An 18,518-nucleotide genomic window follows, 5' to 3' on the forward strand; every position below is an offset into this window, starting at 1 on the left:
CTTCGACGATAACACAAGGACATCTTTTTCATGTTTTTTGAATAATTTTCATACTTTATTAAATTTTCAACCCTTTTATTTTAATTTTATTTTGCTTACATTCTCTTCTCCTTATCCATTTCAATTGCATTTCGTAAATTTAATTAATAAAAATATCATATCTGTGAAATTTTCATACGATTTAAAAGTCCTACCATATTGCAAATCAAATATTCCGTTCAATTTCTACCAACTGATCATTTTTGTTGGGACAAATTGCTAAAACAATTCATTTTAACAATAAATTTCAATTGTTAACCTTTTAGACATTTTTTTTTAAAAAAAATATCCAAACGTTGTTATATATTTCAAAGGATTAAATTTTTCCTCTTTTTTTCCCAATTTTAGAATTTATTAATCAAAGATTAATTCAACATTGATTATTAGCAAAATAAAAGCAAAGATCATGTCATTCATTCCTTTTTATTGTATAAAATATTTAAATATGAATGAATGTTATGGCTCTGTTAGCATTTTTGAGGACAAAAGAAAATGGCCAAAGTTCATGGGCTTTCAATGATTGATAGAAGCGTAACATAACATATAAAAACATTGATTGCATTTAACATTAGTACTAATACGCTTGATACCTTTTTTTCCGTTAATAATTTAAACTCAAATCAAAAGAAAAAGAAAATGAAAAGGATAAATATTCCTGAAATAAGTTAAAAATACCGTTAGAAATAATCATTTTTCTCATTTTTTGAAAAAAAAAGTACAAATAAAATTTTTCTAACAAAAAAGTTTTCGTTGATCGGATAGATATAGATTTTTGATTCAGGAAAGCAAACTGAGGGAAAACAAGAAGCAAAGAAATGAAAATAATGATGATAGAGTATAATGATAGAGTATGATGATAATAGTTGTGCGTATTTAAAAGTTATCAAAATATTAACTTAAAATGTATTTATTCATTTATTTTCTTTTTTTGGGTTATCCAAACAAGATTTGATTGAAAACGATGAATAGAATTGTAAATATTTGAATGAACAAAATAATTAGTCATTTAAATAAATAAATCATAAAATGATGTTGATAGTATAAGTGCGATAATTTTTGAAAAATTTTTTCAAATAAAATAATTATTTGAAATGAAATGCGATAAATTTATGCTCACTGCCCAGGTTAATTACGCGTTCAAATTATAAAATAATACAATGGTTCGAAATTTTTGAATGGATTTTTATTCCGGAAATATCATTGAAAATTTTGTACGATAATTTCCTGAAGAAAATCCATAATCAAATCATATGGAAAATATTACGCAATCATAATGGATGTCATTTTTTCACTTAATTTCTATCCGGTTTTTTTTTTCTTTTTTCTTCTCTTTGAATTGGAAGAAAAAATACAAAGATATCATTGGAAGTTAATTTAAAAAAAAAAAGGAATAAAAAAATAAAATAAGTAAAGGTGCGATTTAAATGCAATTTTACAATTAATAGAAAATTTGTATTATTTTTAATTGCCGAAAACATCACATTTTATTATTGAAAATATTTTTTTTTCACACCTTTTACTTTAACAATTACAATTTATTAAAATAAATTCAATCGATGAAGCAATCATATTGATATGATATGCGTGATATTTGCTAATTTGTATATTAATAATATGTGTGAAAATGATTACGATAAATATAGATATTTGTGCCTACCGTATGAATTGAGTGTAAATTTGAAATTGATTTAATTTTCCGCAGGATGACATCTTTTCTATGTTCTTTTCACTTTCATTGTTTATTTTATTTTAATGATTTTTGTTTAAATTTTTATCAAATAATTTGTTAAAATGCTGAAAATGCATACTTTTTTTGAAAAGTAAAATAGAAATTTAAAATTTAATTAAAATTTGTTTAGTATAAGTTACTTATGAAGGAATAATTTTTGTTTCTTATTTTTTAAAATTTTTCAAATTAGTATTGAAATATTTAAATATTATTATCGTAATGATCCAGCTAATTATACTGTTCCATCTCAGCTAATTATTGTTATATTTCAAGTTTCCGCTGTTTTGTACCATTTATTTATGGTGACTAGTGTTTATGCAAATTTTCAAAATGCTAAAAAAATTTTTTCATGCCTGTTTGAGAATTCATTATTCGTAATTAATTAACATTACTTCCTGATATCTACAATTTTTACAATAACCATCGTGCAATTGCTATCAGTATTTTATCACTAATTATTATTACTTCGTCCATTATTAATTAATATACGCTCATTTCTTTTTTCTTTTTCTTACCTTTATTCTGTCATTTCTAAGAAAAAAAAAAGTGTTTCTGTTTTGTTTTTTGTTTTTAAAATTGATCTCAAAAATTTTCCATTAAAATATAAACATATTCAAATATTCCTTTTATCTTTCCCTCAAAAATTATAACAATCATTTGGCAAAATATCCTTATCACTCACTCAATCACATTATCACTTAATCAAATAATTGCGTAATTTATTAACTAGGCCAGATTTCTTATCATTCATACATAAATTGTAAATTTCCTTGATGATGTGATTATTCATTAACATCTATTCAGCTATCATTCCAGGAAGTCCTCAAATCTTTGATAGTATTTCAAATAGATTTATGAATTTTTCTTTCAAAAAATGATCGAATAGTATTGATTGATAAAGAACAAATTTACACATTCAAATAGCTTTTCTACGATTAAATTAAATTGAAAAATAGAAAGATTTGTATTCGATTTTATCATCTACTTTTCCAACAACTATTCTTATTATTTTAATAAAAATTTAATTTCTAAATTTTTTACTTAAATTTTTGTTCACTTTTTATCAATTGAAATTATTGGCAAACTCGCTATCAGTTATCGTCTGTCCTGTGAAAAAAAAACACATTTTTTATTTTATTTTTTATATTTTACATATTTTTCATCTTTTAAAGAAGCATTTATTCTAACTTATTCATTTGTTAACTTATCTTTCATAATAAAAGGTTGGATACTGATAATTTATACGATAATTTATAAGCATATATTTTTTTTCTGTAGTATGCCAAAGAAAAAACAAAAGAGAAAACCCTCAAGGTTCAAAGTTCAAAAGCTTTTAGAATCTTTTTTTTCTTTCCATTTTATCACAATAGCTAAAACTTTTAAACTTAGCTTCAAAAGATTACCATCATATGAGCTTAAATTACACAACAACTGTTAAAGCATAAAGAAGAAATTTTATATAACAATTTGATAGTTTGGCTCAATTTTTTTTCTTTCATTTTAAAAAATTAACTTACAGATAAAAATAATTTCATTCACTGATAATTAAAACCAACGATTGTTTAATTTACTGGTAATTAGAAACAAAGATAAATTTATTGATAATTTAAAAGCTCATGTTTACTTTATATCTAAAACAGATGCATTATTGATAAATTTATTGCCTATTTACTTTGACTTGTTATTGCTTAATTACTTATATTTAATATTTATTAATTGAACTATTAGTAGTTTAAATGAAATGAGATGCTATGGTGTGTAAATTGCTTGATAGTGAAAAAGATAATCCTGTGGTATTTTAGAAAAATTATAGAATACAGAATAGGCTATTTTTAATTAGCTATCTGCTTTTTAATTAGCTATCTGCTTTCCTAAAACTGTCAAAATACAATACAATTTTCTTTTTTCTTTTTTTGGAAAAAAAACTATGAAATAATTAGAAATTAATTTTTTGTAATGTTTAAATCAAATCAAATGAAATGGATGAGAAAAGTATGTAATTTGCATATTCGTGTATAATTTGCATATTTAATTGAATGAGAAAAAATATATTTTATTGATTGTTTCAAAAAATGAAAAGATTTCATATTTAACTATAATATTTCCCTATTCCCAACCTATATGTGTTATATTCGTTATTTTTTCATTTTTCTTTATTTTTTCAAAGAAATCTGAATTGAAAAATGAAATTTTCTCACAAATAATAATTAATCATAACTTAATAGATTTGAGTAAAAGAAGAGAAAAAAATAATTAATCATAAATATTGATTTCTTTTTTGACTAAAATGGAAAGTGATGACCTTTGACCTTTCGTTTTTGTCAGTTACGTGTATGTATACTAAATCAAGCATAGCCTTGAATAGTTATCAAGGCATAATTTATCGCTATCAAGACAGTTTTTATCACTATTAGGACACACTCGATCACTACCAGAACACATTTTATCACTTTCATGGCAATGATAAGTATGATAAACTGTTCATAACGGTGATAAATATGATAAACTGTAAATGTATCAAAAGGAAACTTTTTAATTAGCCTATTTAAATGAATGGATAATTGGTATTTGCAGGAAGATGGTCAAAATAATAATTAGCCCATTTCTATGTGCTCATTGCAAGCGTTATATTTTTTGGATTGGATTTTGTATATTTTCCTTTTTTTTGGTAAGATTTTTCATTTTAAAATCCTCGCCAAACTTTACACTTTTTGCTAATCAATTAATTAATTAATTAATGGATTGATCAATCAATTTCTCACAATTTTTACCATTAAACAACACTTTAAATGTTTTATTTCTATGAATCATTTCAAATTTTTAGTATTTAGTTGCAATATCTTAATTCGATACAAAATTGATATACTTAAATCTTATATCAATTTTATCAATTTTTTTTCAATTTTTTTTTTTTAAAATGATCATTTAATCTTTGAGATAAATTTTAATGGAAAACTTTTATTAAAAGTATTTTTAAGTTAATAGAAGAGATGAATTTCAATATATGTGCTTAATTTTGGTGAATTAATTTTGAAATTTCAGATCAAATTTCGAACTATTCCGCCAGCAACATCATTGATTTCAAATTTGTTAAATTTTAATAATGAAGAAGAAAGTAACGAAACAATATTTCAATGCATTCAAACATATCCAATGGAAGCAAAAGTTGAATTTAATGTAACAGTTAAAATTTGCATTAATTCAAAAGATAAATGTTATAGTAAATTTTTAAAAATTGCCATAATTTATCTCAAATTATCGTTTTAATCATTGCATATTATCAATTCAAATCATTGATTACAAATTAGCCAAAATTGTCAGTTTAATTTTTCAAAATAAGTTAGATAAATAAACTAGAGAAAGAAATTTAAATTCTTTCTCTTTTCGATTTCTTAATTTCCTTTAAACTCATTTTTCTTTTTTAAAATAGCATTTGTTTTTAATTTTATAAAAATTTCTTAAAAATAATATTTAATTTAGGAAAGAAAAGAACAAAAATTGCATTTACATGATAATTAAACTAATTCAATTTTTTGTCAGTTAGTACAAAACAATAATTTCGATTCTTCAAAAACTTGTTTGAATTTAACATTTAAATCCACTTAGTCAGTTTCAAATATTGATGATATCAAGAAGTATTCAATTTTAATTTCATCCGTAATTTCATAACTCAGGATTTTAAAATGAACAAAAAGAAAACGGAAATGAAAAACTGCTATATTAAGCATTCATCAATTAATGAATTACTAAAATTCAATCCATTTCCATACTAATTAACAATATAAATCATCTCATAGTTAGTTTACGAAATTTCGTTCATATTTAAAGTTTTGCATTTTTAATGATAATTTAGAATTTAGCATTAAGAAATAGAATTTAGCATTAAGAAATGAATTCGTTTCTTTTTTCCTTCTTAACCATTGATAATTAAATATGACTTCTACAGTCCCACTTGTTTTTTTAACTCTTTTCATCCTTCTTTCGTTACCTGTTTTTTAATTAATTAAAATTTTGATTACTTTTTTTAATAGAATATAACAATTCCGGATTTACTTCCCTTTATAACATGTTATCGTCATTTTCTGATGCTAATTAAACTTTTATTTAGACATTTGATATGTTTCGAGAAATTGTCGCTTTAAGACAAATATCAGAGAATCGTTATAAAGTGAGGGAGAAAGATATTTTAGACATAACAGAAGTATATGTTTTACCCTTTACACATGTTGATCCAGGTAAGTATAGACGTATCACTTGGCCATTTTGTTTCTTTCCAAAATATTGTCGCATTTACTTTATTACTTAACCAGATATAAGTAAGAGTAAAGTAAAAAGTAAAAGTAAAAACAAAATATGAAAGAAGTATTTATAGCTTACGATAATATTCGATATAAATTTGAATTATGAAAATGTTTGTTCTGATTTTATATTTGATCTAAAAAATAAACAATTGAACTGATCCGTTTTGATTAATATCCATTGCTATGATAATATCATAAGTTATTAATTTGTTGAAGTTGAGCGTAGTTCATACATTTTGCAAAATATTATCCATTAATTAATTAATTAATTAATTATCATTTATGTATCATATTTTGTAATTATTTTAAAAAATCATTATTGTTTGTTATTTTCTGAAAAATTATATACGGAAAATTTTGTTGAAAAATTGTGAAAAAAAATCTTTTCAAATGTATTCTATAATTTAAAATTTTATTTTATTTTATTTTTTGTTAAATTACAATGAAAGAAAGAAGAATAAGTTTAAAAAAGTCTTTCCTTAATTTTATAAAAAGAATTAGCTAATTTGAATAAATTTTAGGTTGGCTAGAAACATTCAACAGTTATTTGAAAAAAACAAACGCCATTTTGAATAATATGATTGCATTTATGCAAAATCATCCACGGATGCGTTTCATGTGGTGTGAAATTGCATTTCTGGAACGATGGTTGACAATGCAAAATGACACTGTTAAACGTTTGATACGAAAGTAATAAATAATTAAGTTTTTAAATTTTTAATGTTCATTTCCACTTGAATTTAATTGTTATATTTTTGAAAAATTTTAATTACTTCATCACTGATATAAAATTTATTTTTTTTTCAAACTCAGTTCTTATTTACAAAAAAGAAAAAAATTTAATTATTTCATTCGATGATTCGTCGCCTCTTTCTTTTTTTTTTTGTAAATGAAGTAGTGAAATAGTGAAATTAAATTATTGTTAAATAATTGAAAGTTTACAAGAAACGGTCTGATTATTATCAAACAATTAAAAGTAATTAAGAATTCGAAAAGAATCCTTTTCAGGTTTATTGAAAATAAACAACTGGAAATTGTAAGTGGTTCTTGGGTAATGACAGATGAAGCAACAACATATTTTCCATCTATTGTAGATAATATTATCGAAGGACAGCAATATGTGTACAATGAATTAAGTATAAAGTTTCAACTAAATCTTTTTTTTCTGGTCGAAATTTTCATTCTTTTGGCTACATTTCTTCTTTGGCCAATTAATTTTTATTTAATTAATTTTTTTTTGTCAAAAATTTCATTAGTCATATCTTTTTTTTGCATCACTTATTTCGTTTCAATCTCCCAACCAAAATGTGAAGAAAAAAAGGCTAATTAATGAAGGACAATATAATTACACTTTTTTTTGTGATTTCAGAGCAAAATTTTGAAACTTTTCAATTTAAAACTTTTTTTTCAGTTCAAAAAATTAATTAATTATCATACGGACTACATCTCTTATGTGTATGTACATTGTTTATTCCAATTTTCAGGTTTATTCATACTGAATTAAAAATTAAATTAAATAATTTTAATGAGTAGGAAAAGGAAATAAAAATTATTTTAGACGCAAAAGCTGAAGTGATGTGGTCAAATGATCCATTTGGTTATGGACCAACGGTACCATATTTGTATACAAAAACAGGTATCAATCGTGGTGTAATTAATCGAATTCATTATAATTTGAAAAATTTTCTACGGGAACATGGAGCGCTATCATTCCATTGGCGACAATTTTTTGGTAATTTTTAACTCTAATAATTTTTGATTATAATTTCATTCACATATTAATGCAAAATTAAGAAAATATCATTTTTAAAGTGATTAAAAAAAGTGATTTTTTCAATTCTTTCAATTTTTCAATTATTATTAATAATTTTTTTGTGATTTCACTTTAATAAATTTGAATCAAAATGTTTTATTGGGCAAAAATTCGACATTAATTCGTAATAGAAATTTATTCGTATAAAGCGAAATTGATTAATAAATTTCATAACATATATGAAAATAGCATATTGAACGAAATTTTCATATTGAATTTTGATAAAACAAATATTCAATAATGAAATACTCAAAATATTTCATGACGGTTGGATATTTTTTTTTTTAAACTACAGATGTAAATGGTGAAAATGAAATGCATACGCATGTATTACCATATAATCATTATGATATATTAAATAGTTGCGGACCGGATCCGGATTTATGCTGTCAGTATGATTTTAGAAGGATGAATCATTTTAAATGTTCTAATATTGCGCCTGCACCAATCACAAATTTAAGCATTCATATAAGGTAAATGAGAAGTTTAGGAATTTCAAGTTTTATTTAATTGAATTTTTATTCAAAAAATATTTCCCTCAATTAATCCACATGAAACGAAAAAAATTGGCATATCAGAAAGATACGATGAATGTTAGAGAAAAGATGTGATGATAATGTTATTAGAAAGATATGATAATAATGTTAGAAGATATGATGATAATATTATCAAAAAGATATGATGATAATGTTGCTGATCGAGCAAAACAGCAATGGGATTTAACGAATAACTTAATTTATTTTAACTCATTTATCTAATAAGTGTTTTGCAGAAAAATTTGCAATTGATTTTTGAAAAAGTATTTTAAAAAATATACAATATTTAAAATAAATTGGAGCGATAATAATTTTCTATTTAGGGCATTAAAATTAGAAGAAGCATTCCTAAAAATGTCATTTCAACAAGGAAGCAATATTTTATTATCAGTTTGGGGTGATGATTTTCGATATGATGAATTAGAAGAATGGTATCAACAATATGATAATTTGATATTACTATTTGACTATATTAATAAAAATTCCAAGCATACAAAAATTAGGTTAAACATTTATATTTTCTTTTATATTACTCATATCTTTGAAATTAATCTTTCCTAAATTTAAATTAATCAAATTGAAATTTAAAATTTTCTAAAAACATTTTTTACATTTTTACTTTTAAAATCTTTGCAAAAATTTCATTCACTCATACCCGTAATAGTATGAAAACACTGAAAAAACATCGATTAATTTTATTGAATTTATCAATTTATTTTTTCGTCATATTTTGAATTTTCATTAGAAAATTGAAAAATCGAGTAAATTACGAATTTTTAAATTTTTTAATTAAAAAATACAGGTTTGGTACGTTAACGGAATATTTTAATGCATTAGAACGAAACAATAATGCTAAAAATCATACACCACCAACTTTATCTGGTGATTTCTTTCCTTATCAATGTGCTGCAGGTGATTATTGGACTGGCTATTACACCACGCGACCATTTTATAAAAGACAAGAACGAGAGCTACATGTTAATTTTCGAATTAAATTTCGGCTTAAAAAATAGCCTTTTCATATAGCTATTTTATTATCAGTATGTAAATTTTAGCTCAAAAAACCTTAAATTATTCCATAAAATTTTAATTTGTACTAATTTTATAATTCTAACTTATATATTTTCTAATCTAGACGATTGGAAATAGTTTATTGTAAAATTTTTGAAATGAATTCAAAATATATTTTATTAATATAATGCAATTTCTTTCATTCTTTTCTGAGCAGAGCATAAAATTAGCTTTAAACTTACTGTCAATTATTTGACAAATAAATATTTAACTATTTTTACACATTTAATTAAATAATTGAAAAACTTTTGAAATGCCAATTATTTTTTCATCAAAAATATTCAGAAATTTTAAATTTATGAAAAATTTTCCAGTCATTTATAAGAGTAGCAGATTTGTTAAGTACCAGTGCTTTTGCGCATTTATCAAGTAAAAAGCGCCACTTTATTCAACAACAACTTACAATAGCTCGACGAAATCTAGCACTTTTTCAACATCATGATGCTATCACAGGTAAATGATAAATTTTATCATTTATTCCTTATCCGTCTCTCTCTCGCTCTCTCTTTTCTTTGCTTATATTATTATATGTTTACTGATAAAAAAAAAGTATAATTCAATTTGTATTCAAATTACAATTTAATTTAACGAAACAATTTTTACTTTTACTCAAATTTTTATATAACGAATTATACTTTTCTCTTTTTCTCTCTCTCTCTCTCTCTCCCTCCCTCTCTTTTCTTTTTTTAACTTATATTTCTATATATTGTTATAATTGAGAAATTTGCTGACGAAATTTGATTTTTCCTTTTGTAATCCATTCAATTTACTGCAATTTTATTAAATTGAAAAAAAAATTGTAAAAAAGCAAAAAAAGAAAAAGCGTTCAATTTTTTTGTTTTGCAGGAACAAGCAAAAATCATGTAATGAAAGATTATTCAAAGCGTATGTTTACATCAGTAAAAATTGCCGAAAATGTGCTTAAAATTTCATTAAACGCATTACTACGCTCAAATAATTTTGAAATTGTAATCTTTGATAATTTTAATTAAATTTTTAATAAATTAAAAAATAAAACAGGAAATTGTTGTTTTTTATTTTCCTTCAAATTACTATTGGAAATGTTAAAAAGAGTTTGTAATTTCAGGATAATATTCCATTAATGTACAATGAAAGTAGCAGCAAAAAAATAATCAATATGGATCAGCCAAGGTATGTTGTATTTTAATTAGTTGTTCTTAAATAATTAAAATTTTAATATTTTTAATACAAATCAATTTAAATTCAAATTTGAAAATTTAGAAAATGAGTAATGAGTTTTTTTGTCCAGCCTTATGTCATTTGTTTTATAGCATACATTTCTCTCAAAGTTGTTTGGAAAAATAAAAAAATAAAAAGAAAACTTTTGAAGGATTAATTAAAGATATTATTTGGAATTTATATTTTGATCTATTTGGCAAGGAAGGGGGAGAGCGTTTTAATATAAATTCGAAAAGAATATCTCTAGCAATGCGATAATTATAATTAAGAACTCATTTATCGGTAATACAATAATCTTCAAGTGTAATATTGTATTATGAGGTACTGTAATTCTCAAATGTGATACTATATTACGCATTTATATAAGATACATTATCGTTATGAAATTAGAAACAAATTGGTCATTCGTTCCCATGAAATGTATTCAATATAAACTTCCTTTAATAGGACAATACTTATATATAATAGTGAGCCATACGGAAGAACGGAAACAATTGAATTGCAAGTATCGGATCCGGATATAATTGTTATCGGAACTGATGGACCTATTCAAGCTCAAATAGAACCATATTTTGATGTAATTAGTGGAAAATTTACCGAAAATTACTTGGTAATTTAAATTATTTTTTTATATTTTATATTTTTAAATTGTTTTAGAACTTTAAATTAAGCTAAAATTCTTGCAGATAAACTTTCAAAGTTTGATTCGAAATTTTAAATTCATTGCAGCTACTTATAATAAGCCAACAAATTGTTTGATATCAGAGAAGTTTTTATCAAAATAATCAATCACAATCTGTTACAAATAATTAAAGTAACAAGCTCATGTTTAATTGCAGGATTTTTTTTTCTTTTTGATTTTGATTTTCAGTTGGTTTTTTTCATATTTCTCAAACCTTTATCACTTATTCATTGTAAAATTCAAAAGAATCATTCGAAAACAATTGAAGTCACTCAAATTTTAACACCAATGAATTCGTCACAAATGATAAAACACCTTTCAAGGTATAATTTTACTCATTTTTTTTTCTGAATTTAAATTTAACAAAAAGACTAGCAAGTAATGTGAATTATAAAGAGACAACAATGACAAAAAAAAAGGTTGGTTTAATATTTTCGAATTATCTATAAGGATTTATTGATTTTCGCTGTATTTCATTGATTACCAATAAATACGATAATTATTTATATTCCTATATTCTATTTGATATTTTCAAGATAATAGCATAATTATAAAATGAAATATAACTATTTATTCGTTTTTCATAAAATGAAAAACTTTTTTTTACTCACCAAATTTCCATATTCGTTTTTTAGTCTAAATGCTTCATACCGGTTAGCTTATATTGCATATCTTCCAAATAAAACATTTAAAAAAAAAGTGTCAATAATTTATTTTATGTCAGCATTATTAGGTATAACAATATTACTTGTTAAGAGTATTACCCGAACATCACTTGTTAAGAGTATTACCTGAATATTACTTGTTGAGAGTATTACCTGAATATTACTTGTTAAGAGTATTACCTGAATATTACTTGTTAAGGGTATTACCTGAATATTACTTGTTAAGAGTACTACCCGAATATCATTTGTTAAGAATATTACTTGAATATTACTTGTCAAGGGTATTACCTGAATATTACTTGTTGAGAGTATTACCTGAATATTACTTGTTAAGAGTATTATCTGAGTATCACTTGTTAAGAGTATTACCTGAATATCACTTGTGAAGAGTATTATTATTTTGATAGAAAAAATGATTTAATGGTTTGCTCAAAAACTATTTACAAGATTATAAAGTTATAATTTCATTTTTTTTAAAAATGAACAAAAATTGAGAAAATGTATTTCATCCATTTTAAACATCACTTTTTTTTTTAGATGTTTTCATGTTGAAACAATTAGCAATGATGAATTCGTTCTTGAAACATCACAAATATTGGTGGAAGTGAATCCTGAAAGTGGATTATTAGAAGTAATTCCTGAAATTCTGTTCAAATTTTTTCTCTTTTAAAATTATTACAATTTATGCATAAAGCATTTCTTAATTTGTACAAAGTTATAAGTAGCTTTTTTTTCCGTCAAATTTTTTAAATTACATCGAAGAATTAATCAGAATTAAAAAAAAAATTTCACGAAAGTTTGCTTGATATTTTAATCAATGAAAATTAAAATGATTTTGTTAATTGAATCTATGGTGACTAATTCCAAAAATATAACGAAAAATAAATTAATTGTTAATAATAAAGTTACAAAAGAAAAAAAAATTAGGCAATATATTTGAATATTGCAACAAACGGTAGCAGAGAACGATTACGGTGTAAACAGGAATACAGTTATTACCATAATACCTTAAGTGGAGCATATATAATGGCACTTCAAAATGCAAAACTTACGGTATATATTTTTAACACATTAGTATTTTCAATAATTTATAAAATAAAAATCGATTTCTAAAATGAATTTATTACAATATTTAAACAATTTTGATTAATAAATTTTGCCATTTTTAAATGCAATTAATCCATTTATTGAAAGAATGAATTGAAAAAACCGGGCTACATATATATTTTAAATTTAATCAGTAATTGTTTATAAAAGAATCAAATTAAAAATAAATTGAATAAAAAATAAAATTCATTAAATTTCAAAAGAAATGAAATTTTATCCCTTTTTTTTCTTAATCAATATAATTTTATTAAAGACTTATCTAAAATAAGCAAAAATTTCAGAAATTAAAAATGATTGACTTAGAAACTTTTATTGTTTCGGGACCATTACGTCAAACTGCTTATTCGTTATCGGAATTTATAAAGCAACGTCTTTCAGTTAACAACATTTCAGGTAATTTAGTTTTCAAAATTTCGTTTTCTTTTTTTTATTTTGAAGAAAAGATTGCGCAAAGTTTTTTTGGTAAATTTTTTATTATTCACTTCAAAAAAAAAAAATTTCGTATACTAATTAATTTTATCACTAGAGTTTTAAACTTTTAAAAAAAAAATGATTTGTTGAAAGGAGCAGAAGGAAGCCGCTTACACATGCAACTTCGTGTTGATATACGAAATATGTCAAGTGTCGAATTAATTACTAAATTTACAACTGATATGATAGCAGATGATATCAAATTTTATACAGATAGTAATGGCTTGCAAGTAAGCTTTAATTATGCAAGTAATACTGTAATTTTGTTATCAAAAATGTTTGAAATTTAGTTTAAATGGGTACTTTACTCAATTCACATCAGTTTTTTTTCAATCCGTTTATCGTATTCCATTCCGAATTTGAGCTTTATATGTTACAATTCATGATAAATTATTATCTTCCAGGGTGCTTATTTATTTACTTCCATACTTATTTTGTCTTAAATAAACGATTAATGATTTGTAAAAAAAAGAAAAAATTATGAATTTTGCATAATTGCTTATACATGCACATTGCATTATTTATACCTAAAAAATTGTTAATTTTTAAAATTAACTGTTAAAAATCGAATCATTCACGCATTTTAAATTTCAATTAATTAAACGAAAATTAATGTTTCTAATTAAATTCAAATTTTAGTTAATTAAACGAGCTGAATATGATACATCTAATCGACCAGAAATGAATTATTATCCAATGCCAACAGCATTGATACTTCAAGACCGATCAAAACGTCTTTCAGTTTTTAGCAATATTCCACATGGTGTTCGAACATTTAATAAAAGCAATTTTGAAATTATGCTTGGTAAGTTAAAAATTACTTTTAAATTTAGCAAAGTATTTGGCAGTCAAATTTTAAAATTTAAATTTATAGAAAATGGAAAGTTTTATTGCATTATCTAATTGTAAAATTATTAATTACTTTTTCAAAAATTTTTTCCCCAAATTTTTTATTTTTTCTATTTTTTACTTTATTTTATTTATTTATTTTTGTTTTTACAGATCGCCGTTTAAGTGTTGATGATGGAAAAGGACTCGGTTTTAATGAAGATGGTTTACCGGTGGATAATTTACCGGTTAATATGGCATTCACATTTGTTACAGAAAAAATGATAGCAACAGATGTTGACAAAGTAACTATTACATCGTCTTAAATTTTTAATTTTCATCAAATAATTAAATTTTGATTTTTGTAAATGATTAAAATATGCGTCACAAAATTTCGAAACTGTAAAAATGATCATTAAAAAAAAGCAAAAAAAAAAAATTCTCTGAAAAAAATTTTCTTTTTAAATTTTGTAAATTTAAATTTTTTCTTCTCTATTTATCAAATTTTTAATTAATAGCGACAGCAGCAACAACAACAACAGCAACGCCGATTTGCATATAACACGCTTAATGCTCATTTAGCTCTTCAATCACTTATTTATCAACCAAATATTTTTATCATTTCTGGTAAATGTTTATTTGGAGTAATTAATTAGTGCTAATGTAATTATATCATTCATGAATGTATCATTTTAACATTAACAATGTTTCATTTCAAATGTTATTTAACTAATAAATAATGGAAATTTTAAACAAAATAAAAAAAAAGATTGATAATTTCAAAATTTTGTTGTCATTCAACGACAAATATGAATTCATTGATTGGAAGATAAAAAAATATGACAAAAATTTCAGGAATTCTTGCGAATTCACCATTTCATTTTCATCAATCATTCCCATGTGATGTACAACTATTGACAATCCGTCCTCTAATATCCGATATAAATCGGCGATTAATGATATTGTATCGAGTGGGAATTGATTGTACTAGCTTAGATCCTCCGATATGTCGCGGAAACAAACTTGATGTAAGCTTTATACTTAGCAGATATTTTTGAGACAAAAATTATTCATGTTCGTTACTCATACTTTATAATAAGTATATTTAATAAAATAATAAGTGTAATAATAAACTATCAATGAATATATTGGAAATATAAAAATAAAAAAAAATAGTGCTTTTTAGTTTAATTTACTAGAACTTTTAATTATTGATTAATGATTTGAACGAAAAATTTAAAGCGATGAAAAATCCAATCCATCTAATTAATTCATTCTTTAAGGGTTTGTGATTTTTTTTTTTTGAAAATTTGAGATTATACAGAATCTTGAAAGTCTTTTTAACAATTTTTCTAAAACTTTTATCACAATTTTAACTGAAATTTCATATAAAATGATTAACCCAATCAAACCTATTATCAAAGTTTTCAAAAAGTATGAATTTTCTCATGGATGGATTGCGTTATTTGGAAAATACTGAATTTTAGAAATTAAATCATAATTTTAAATTTTTAATTTTAATCTTTAATTTAAACTTAATCCTTTTTGCAGGAAAACCGTATTCCATATTCAAATGTTTCGCATTGTAATATCGTAATTTGTACCGCCAATTATTTCTCAAAAATGATTACTGTATGAACAAATTTCAGTTAGCGTTAAAAAAATATATGCAATCAATTGGTGTAAAAACGGTGCAAAAAACATTATTGAATGGTATCAAGCAAATTAGCAAGGAAATGCATTATCAAATGGTGACATTTCTCCTAAAACCAACCGATTTTGCAACTTATCTTATACGTTTCAATTAATCCACTTAATTAATTTACTAATTATTTTGAATTAAAAAGATACGGATCGAATTATTGTATATGAAATTGCAAGAAAAAAAATCTAACTTTATTATATAATTTTCCATACCTCATAATACTACATTAAATATATTTTTTGTTGAAAAAACGAAAAAAAAAGAAAAAGAATTGATTTTATGTAAATTCTGTTTATATTTAAAAATTTTTACTAATATGTAATTTTTTTCTCAAATTGATTAAATCATTTCAATTATTTTATCATTTTTCAAATTGTTACATTTACAAAGTGATTTCTATCTTTTATTTTTGTCATTTTTTAATAATTTCATTTTTCTTCAATTTTTTTTTGTTTATCTTTTGCTTTTTCCTTCAAATAATTTTTGTGCAAATAAATTTATTTACACCGAAATTCTGCATAATTTGCATGCAAAAATTTGAAAATAACTGAATTATTTTAAAAAAAAAAATTGCTTTTGCTTTTTTTTTCAAAAAATTTCACAATTCAATTTATAATAAATCAATTTTTTTTTTTAACAAAAATTGGTGTCAAAAAAAATCGTTAATTCTTTTATAGCACATATTCTTTGTCTTTTTATTGTTAATTTTAATTTGTTTTTATTCTATTATTGATATAATATCAATGAATAAATTTCAATATGTATTGTAACATCCCAAAATATATATCATGACAATATCATTATATTCATATGCCTCATTTAGTCCTAAATTAAATTTTTCTTACTCCTTTTTTTTAAATTTTATTTCAAAAATTTTTGTAATATTTTAAATTATTCAAAAATGATTCATTGTCCATATTTGGCATATATTGTTGACAAAATTACAAAAAATTCAACCATTTTTATCATCAATTGAAATAATCTTTACAAGAATAAAATTAAGATTAGAAAAAATAAAAATGAAATTATAATCAAATTTGCAAGTCAGAATGATTCTTCAAAGATTCATTAACTGTTTTTCCACCATTTCACAACGCTATGAATATATTACCATTCATTTCAGAATTTGCATTTGTTCAACATTTTGCTATTTTTTCTATTAAATGTAAAATTATAAAATACTAAAATTTTTCAAATCATTTTTTTATATTTTCAAATCGTAAAATTATTTGATAAATTTATATTTTGCAAAAAATAAAAAATTTGAAAATTAAAAATTTTTTCTTTAAATAATAATTACAGAAAAAAAAGATTTATTTTCGCTTTTTTTATTTAATTTTTTTTTTTGTACGAATATTTTTTTAATATCGCCGAAACTATAACTAATATACATTTATATTATTTAAATATATTTAAAGCTATTTGTTTTCTTTTTCTGATTTTAAAAAAGTTTTCCGTTTCTTTTCAAAATTTTCTCTCTCATTTTTTATTGATGCACAAACTATAGTACAAATTTTATTTCTTCTACTTTCATTTCTTGCACTTTTGCATTTTAGGAGCAAAAAAAAAAAGAAAAAAAAGTGGAGAAAAAGAAGGAAAGAGAAATTATGATATGTTGTCAATTTCAGTATGTTAAAACAACAGTTTACAAATTGATTTTCTATAAGCTTTCTTATCCTTTTAAATTTTATAATTTAATAATTTAATTTTATGGCAAAATATGAATGAATGATAAAGGATGGAATGTGACAAAGTAAGTTTATCATTTCATACAAAATATGTAAAATTGTCTGCAAAATTTGGTTGTATAGTAAGGAAAAAAAAGAAAGAAGTTGTACAAAAATTTACAATTATGTAAATTTGTAAATACTGCAAGGAATGCAAAATGCATGCAAATGTGTATAATCGAAAAAATAATCGTGCAAGAAAAAAAAAGCAAGTTTTTCAGCTTTTAAAATAAATTATTGATTTAATGAAATGATTGTTAATTAAAAAAGTCTGACATTATTGGTGTTATATGAAACGTCAGTACATGCAATTACCATTAACAAAACTAAAAAGCAATGGGTTGGAATTTGGTTATTTAAAAATTGTTCCGATAATATTTAAAAAAAACAACTGAGCGAATCATAAGCAAAATCATAGTTCAATACTGTATTAATAGTATCATGGCCAATACTGTACTAATAGTATCATGATTCGATATTGCATTAATTGTTCAACTAAGCAAATCACGGTTCAGTACTGTATTAATAGTAAAAATATTGACAGTAACAATGACAGTGATGATAATGATGAACTTAATGATAACAGTAATAATAACAACAACAATAAATAATAATAATAATAATAATAATAATAATAATAATAA

General features: G+C 22.9%; 2 protein-coding genes across 2 annotated transcripts; both read left to right on the forward strand.

Moving 5' to 3' along the window:
• Positions 1 to 5,885: 5,885 nt before the first annotated feature.
• LOAG_06073 (hypothetical protein) lies at positions 5,886 to 10,481 on the forward strand (the record flags this gene model as incomplete). The annotated part of the gene is made up of 9 exons (XM_003141609.1): positions 5,886 to 6,003; positions 6,591 to 6,759; positions 7,078 to 7,205; positions 7,628 to 7,801; positions 8,178 to 8,355; positions 8,742 to 8,849; positions 9,221 to 9,395; positions 9,804 to 9,942; positions 10,336 to 10,481. The coding sequence occupies 9 exons, from the start codon at positions 5,886 to 5,888 to the stop codon at positions 10,479 to 10,481; spliced, it is 1,335 nt and encodes a 444-aa protein (XP_003141657.1).
• Positions 10,482 to 10,591: 110 nt separating this feature from the next.
• On the forward strand, positions 10,592 to 16,250 carry LOAG_06074 (hypothetical protein; the record flags this gene model as incomplete). Its single annotated transcript, XM_020447057.1, has 12 exons — positions 10,592 to 10,641; positions 11,137 to 11,299; positions 11,561 to 11,694; positions 12,574 to 12,667; positions 12,964 to 13,089; positions 13,425 to 13,536; positions 13,708 to 13,844; positions 14,254 to 14,419; positions 14,617 to 14,747; positions 14,961 to 15,069; positions 15,298 to 15,470; positions 16,092 to 16,250. 12 exons carry the CDS (start codon positions 10,592 to 10,594, stop codon positions 16,248 to 16,250), a joined length of 1,554 nt encoding a protein of 517 aa, XP_020302673.1.
• Between the last annotated feature and the right edge of the window lie 2,268 nt (positions 16,251 to 18,518).

The sequence above is a fragment of the Loa loa genome, assembly GCF_000183805.2.
Source record: "Loa loa unplaced genomic scaffold supercont3.565, whole genome shotgun sequence".
NCBI classification, from domain to species: Eukaryota; Metazoa; Nematoda; class Chromadorea; order Rhabditida; family Onchocercidae; genus Loa; species Loa loa.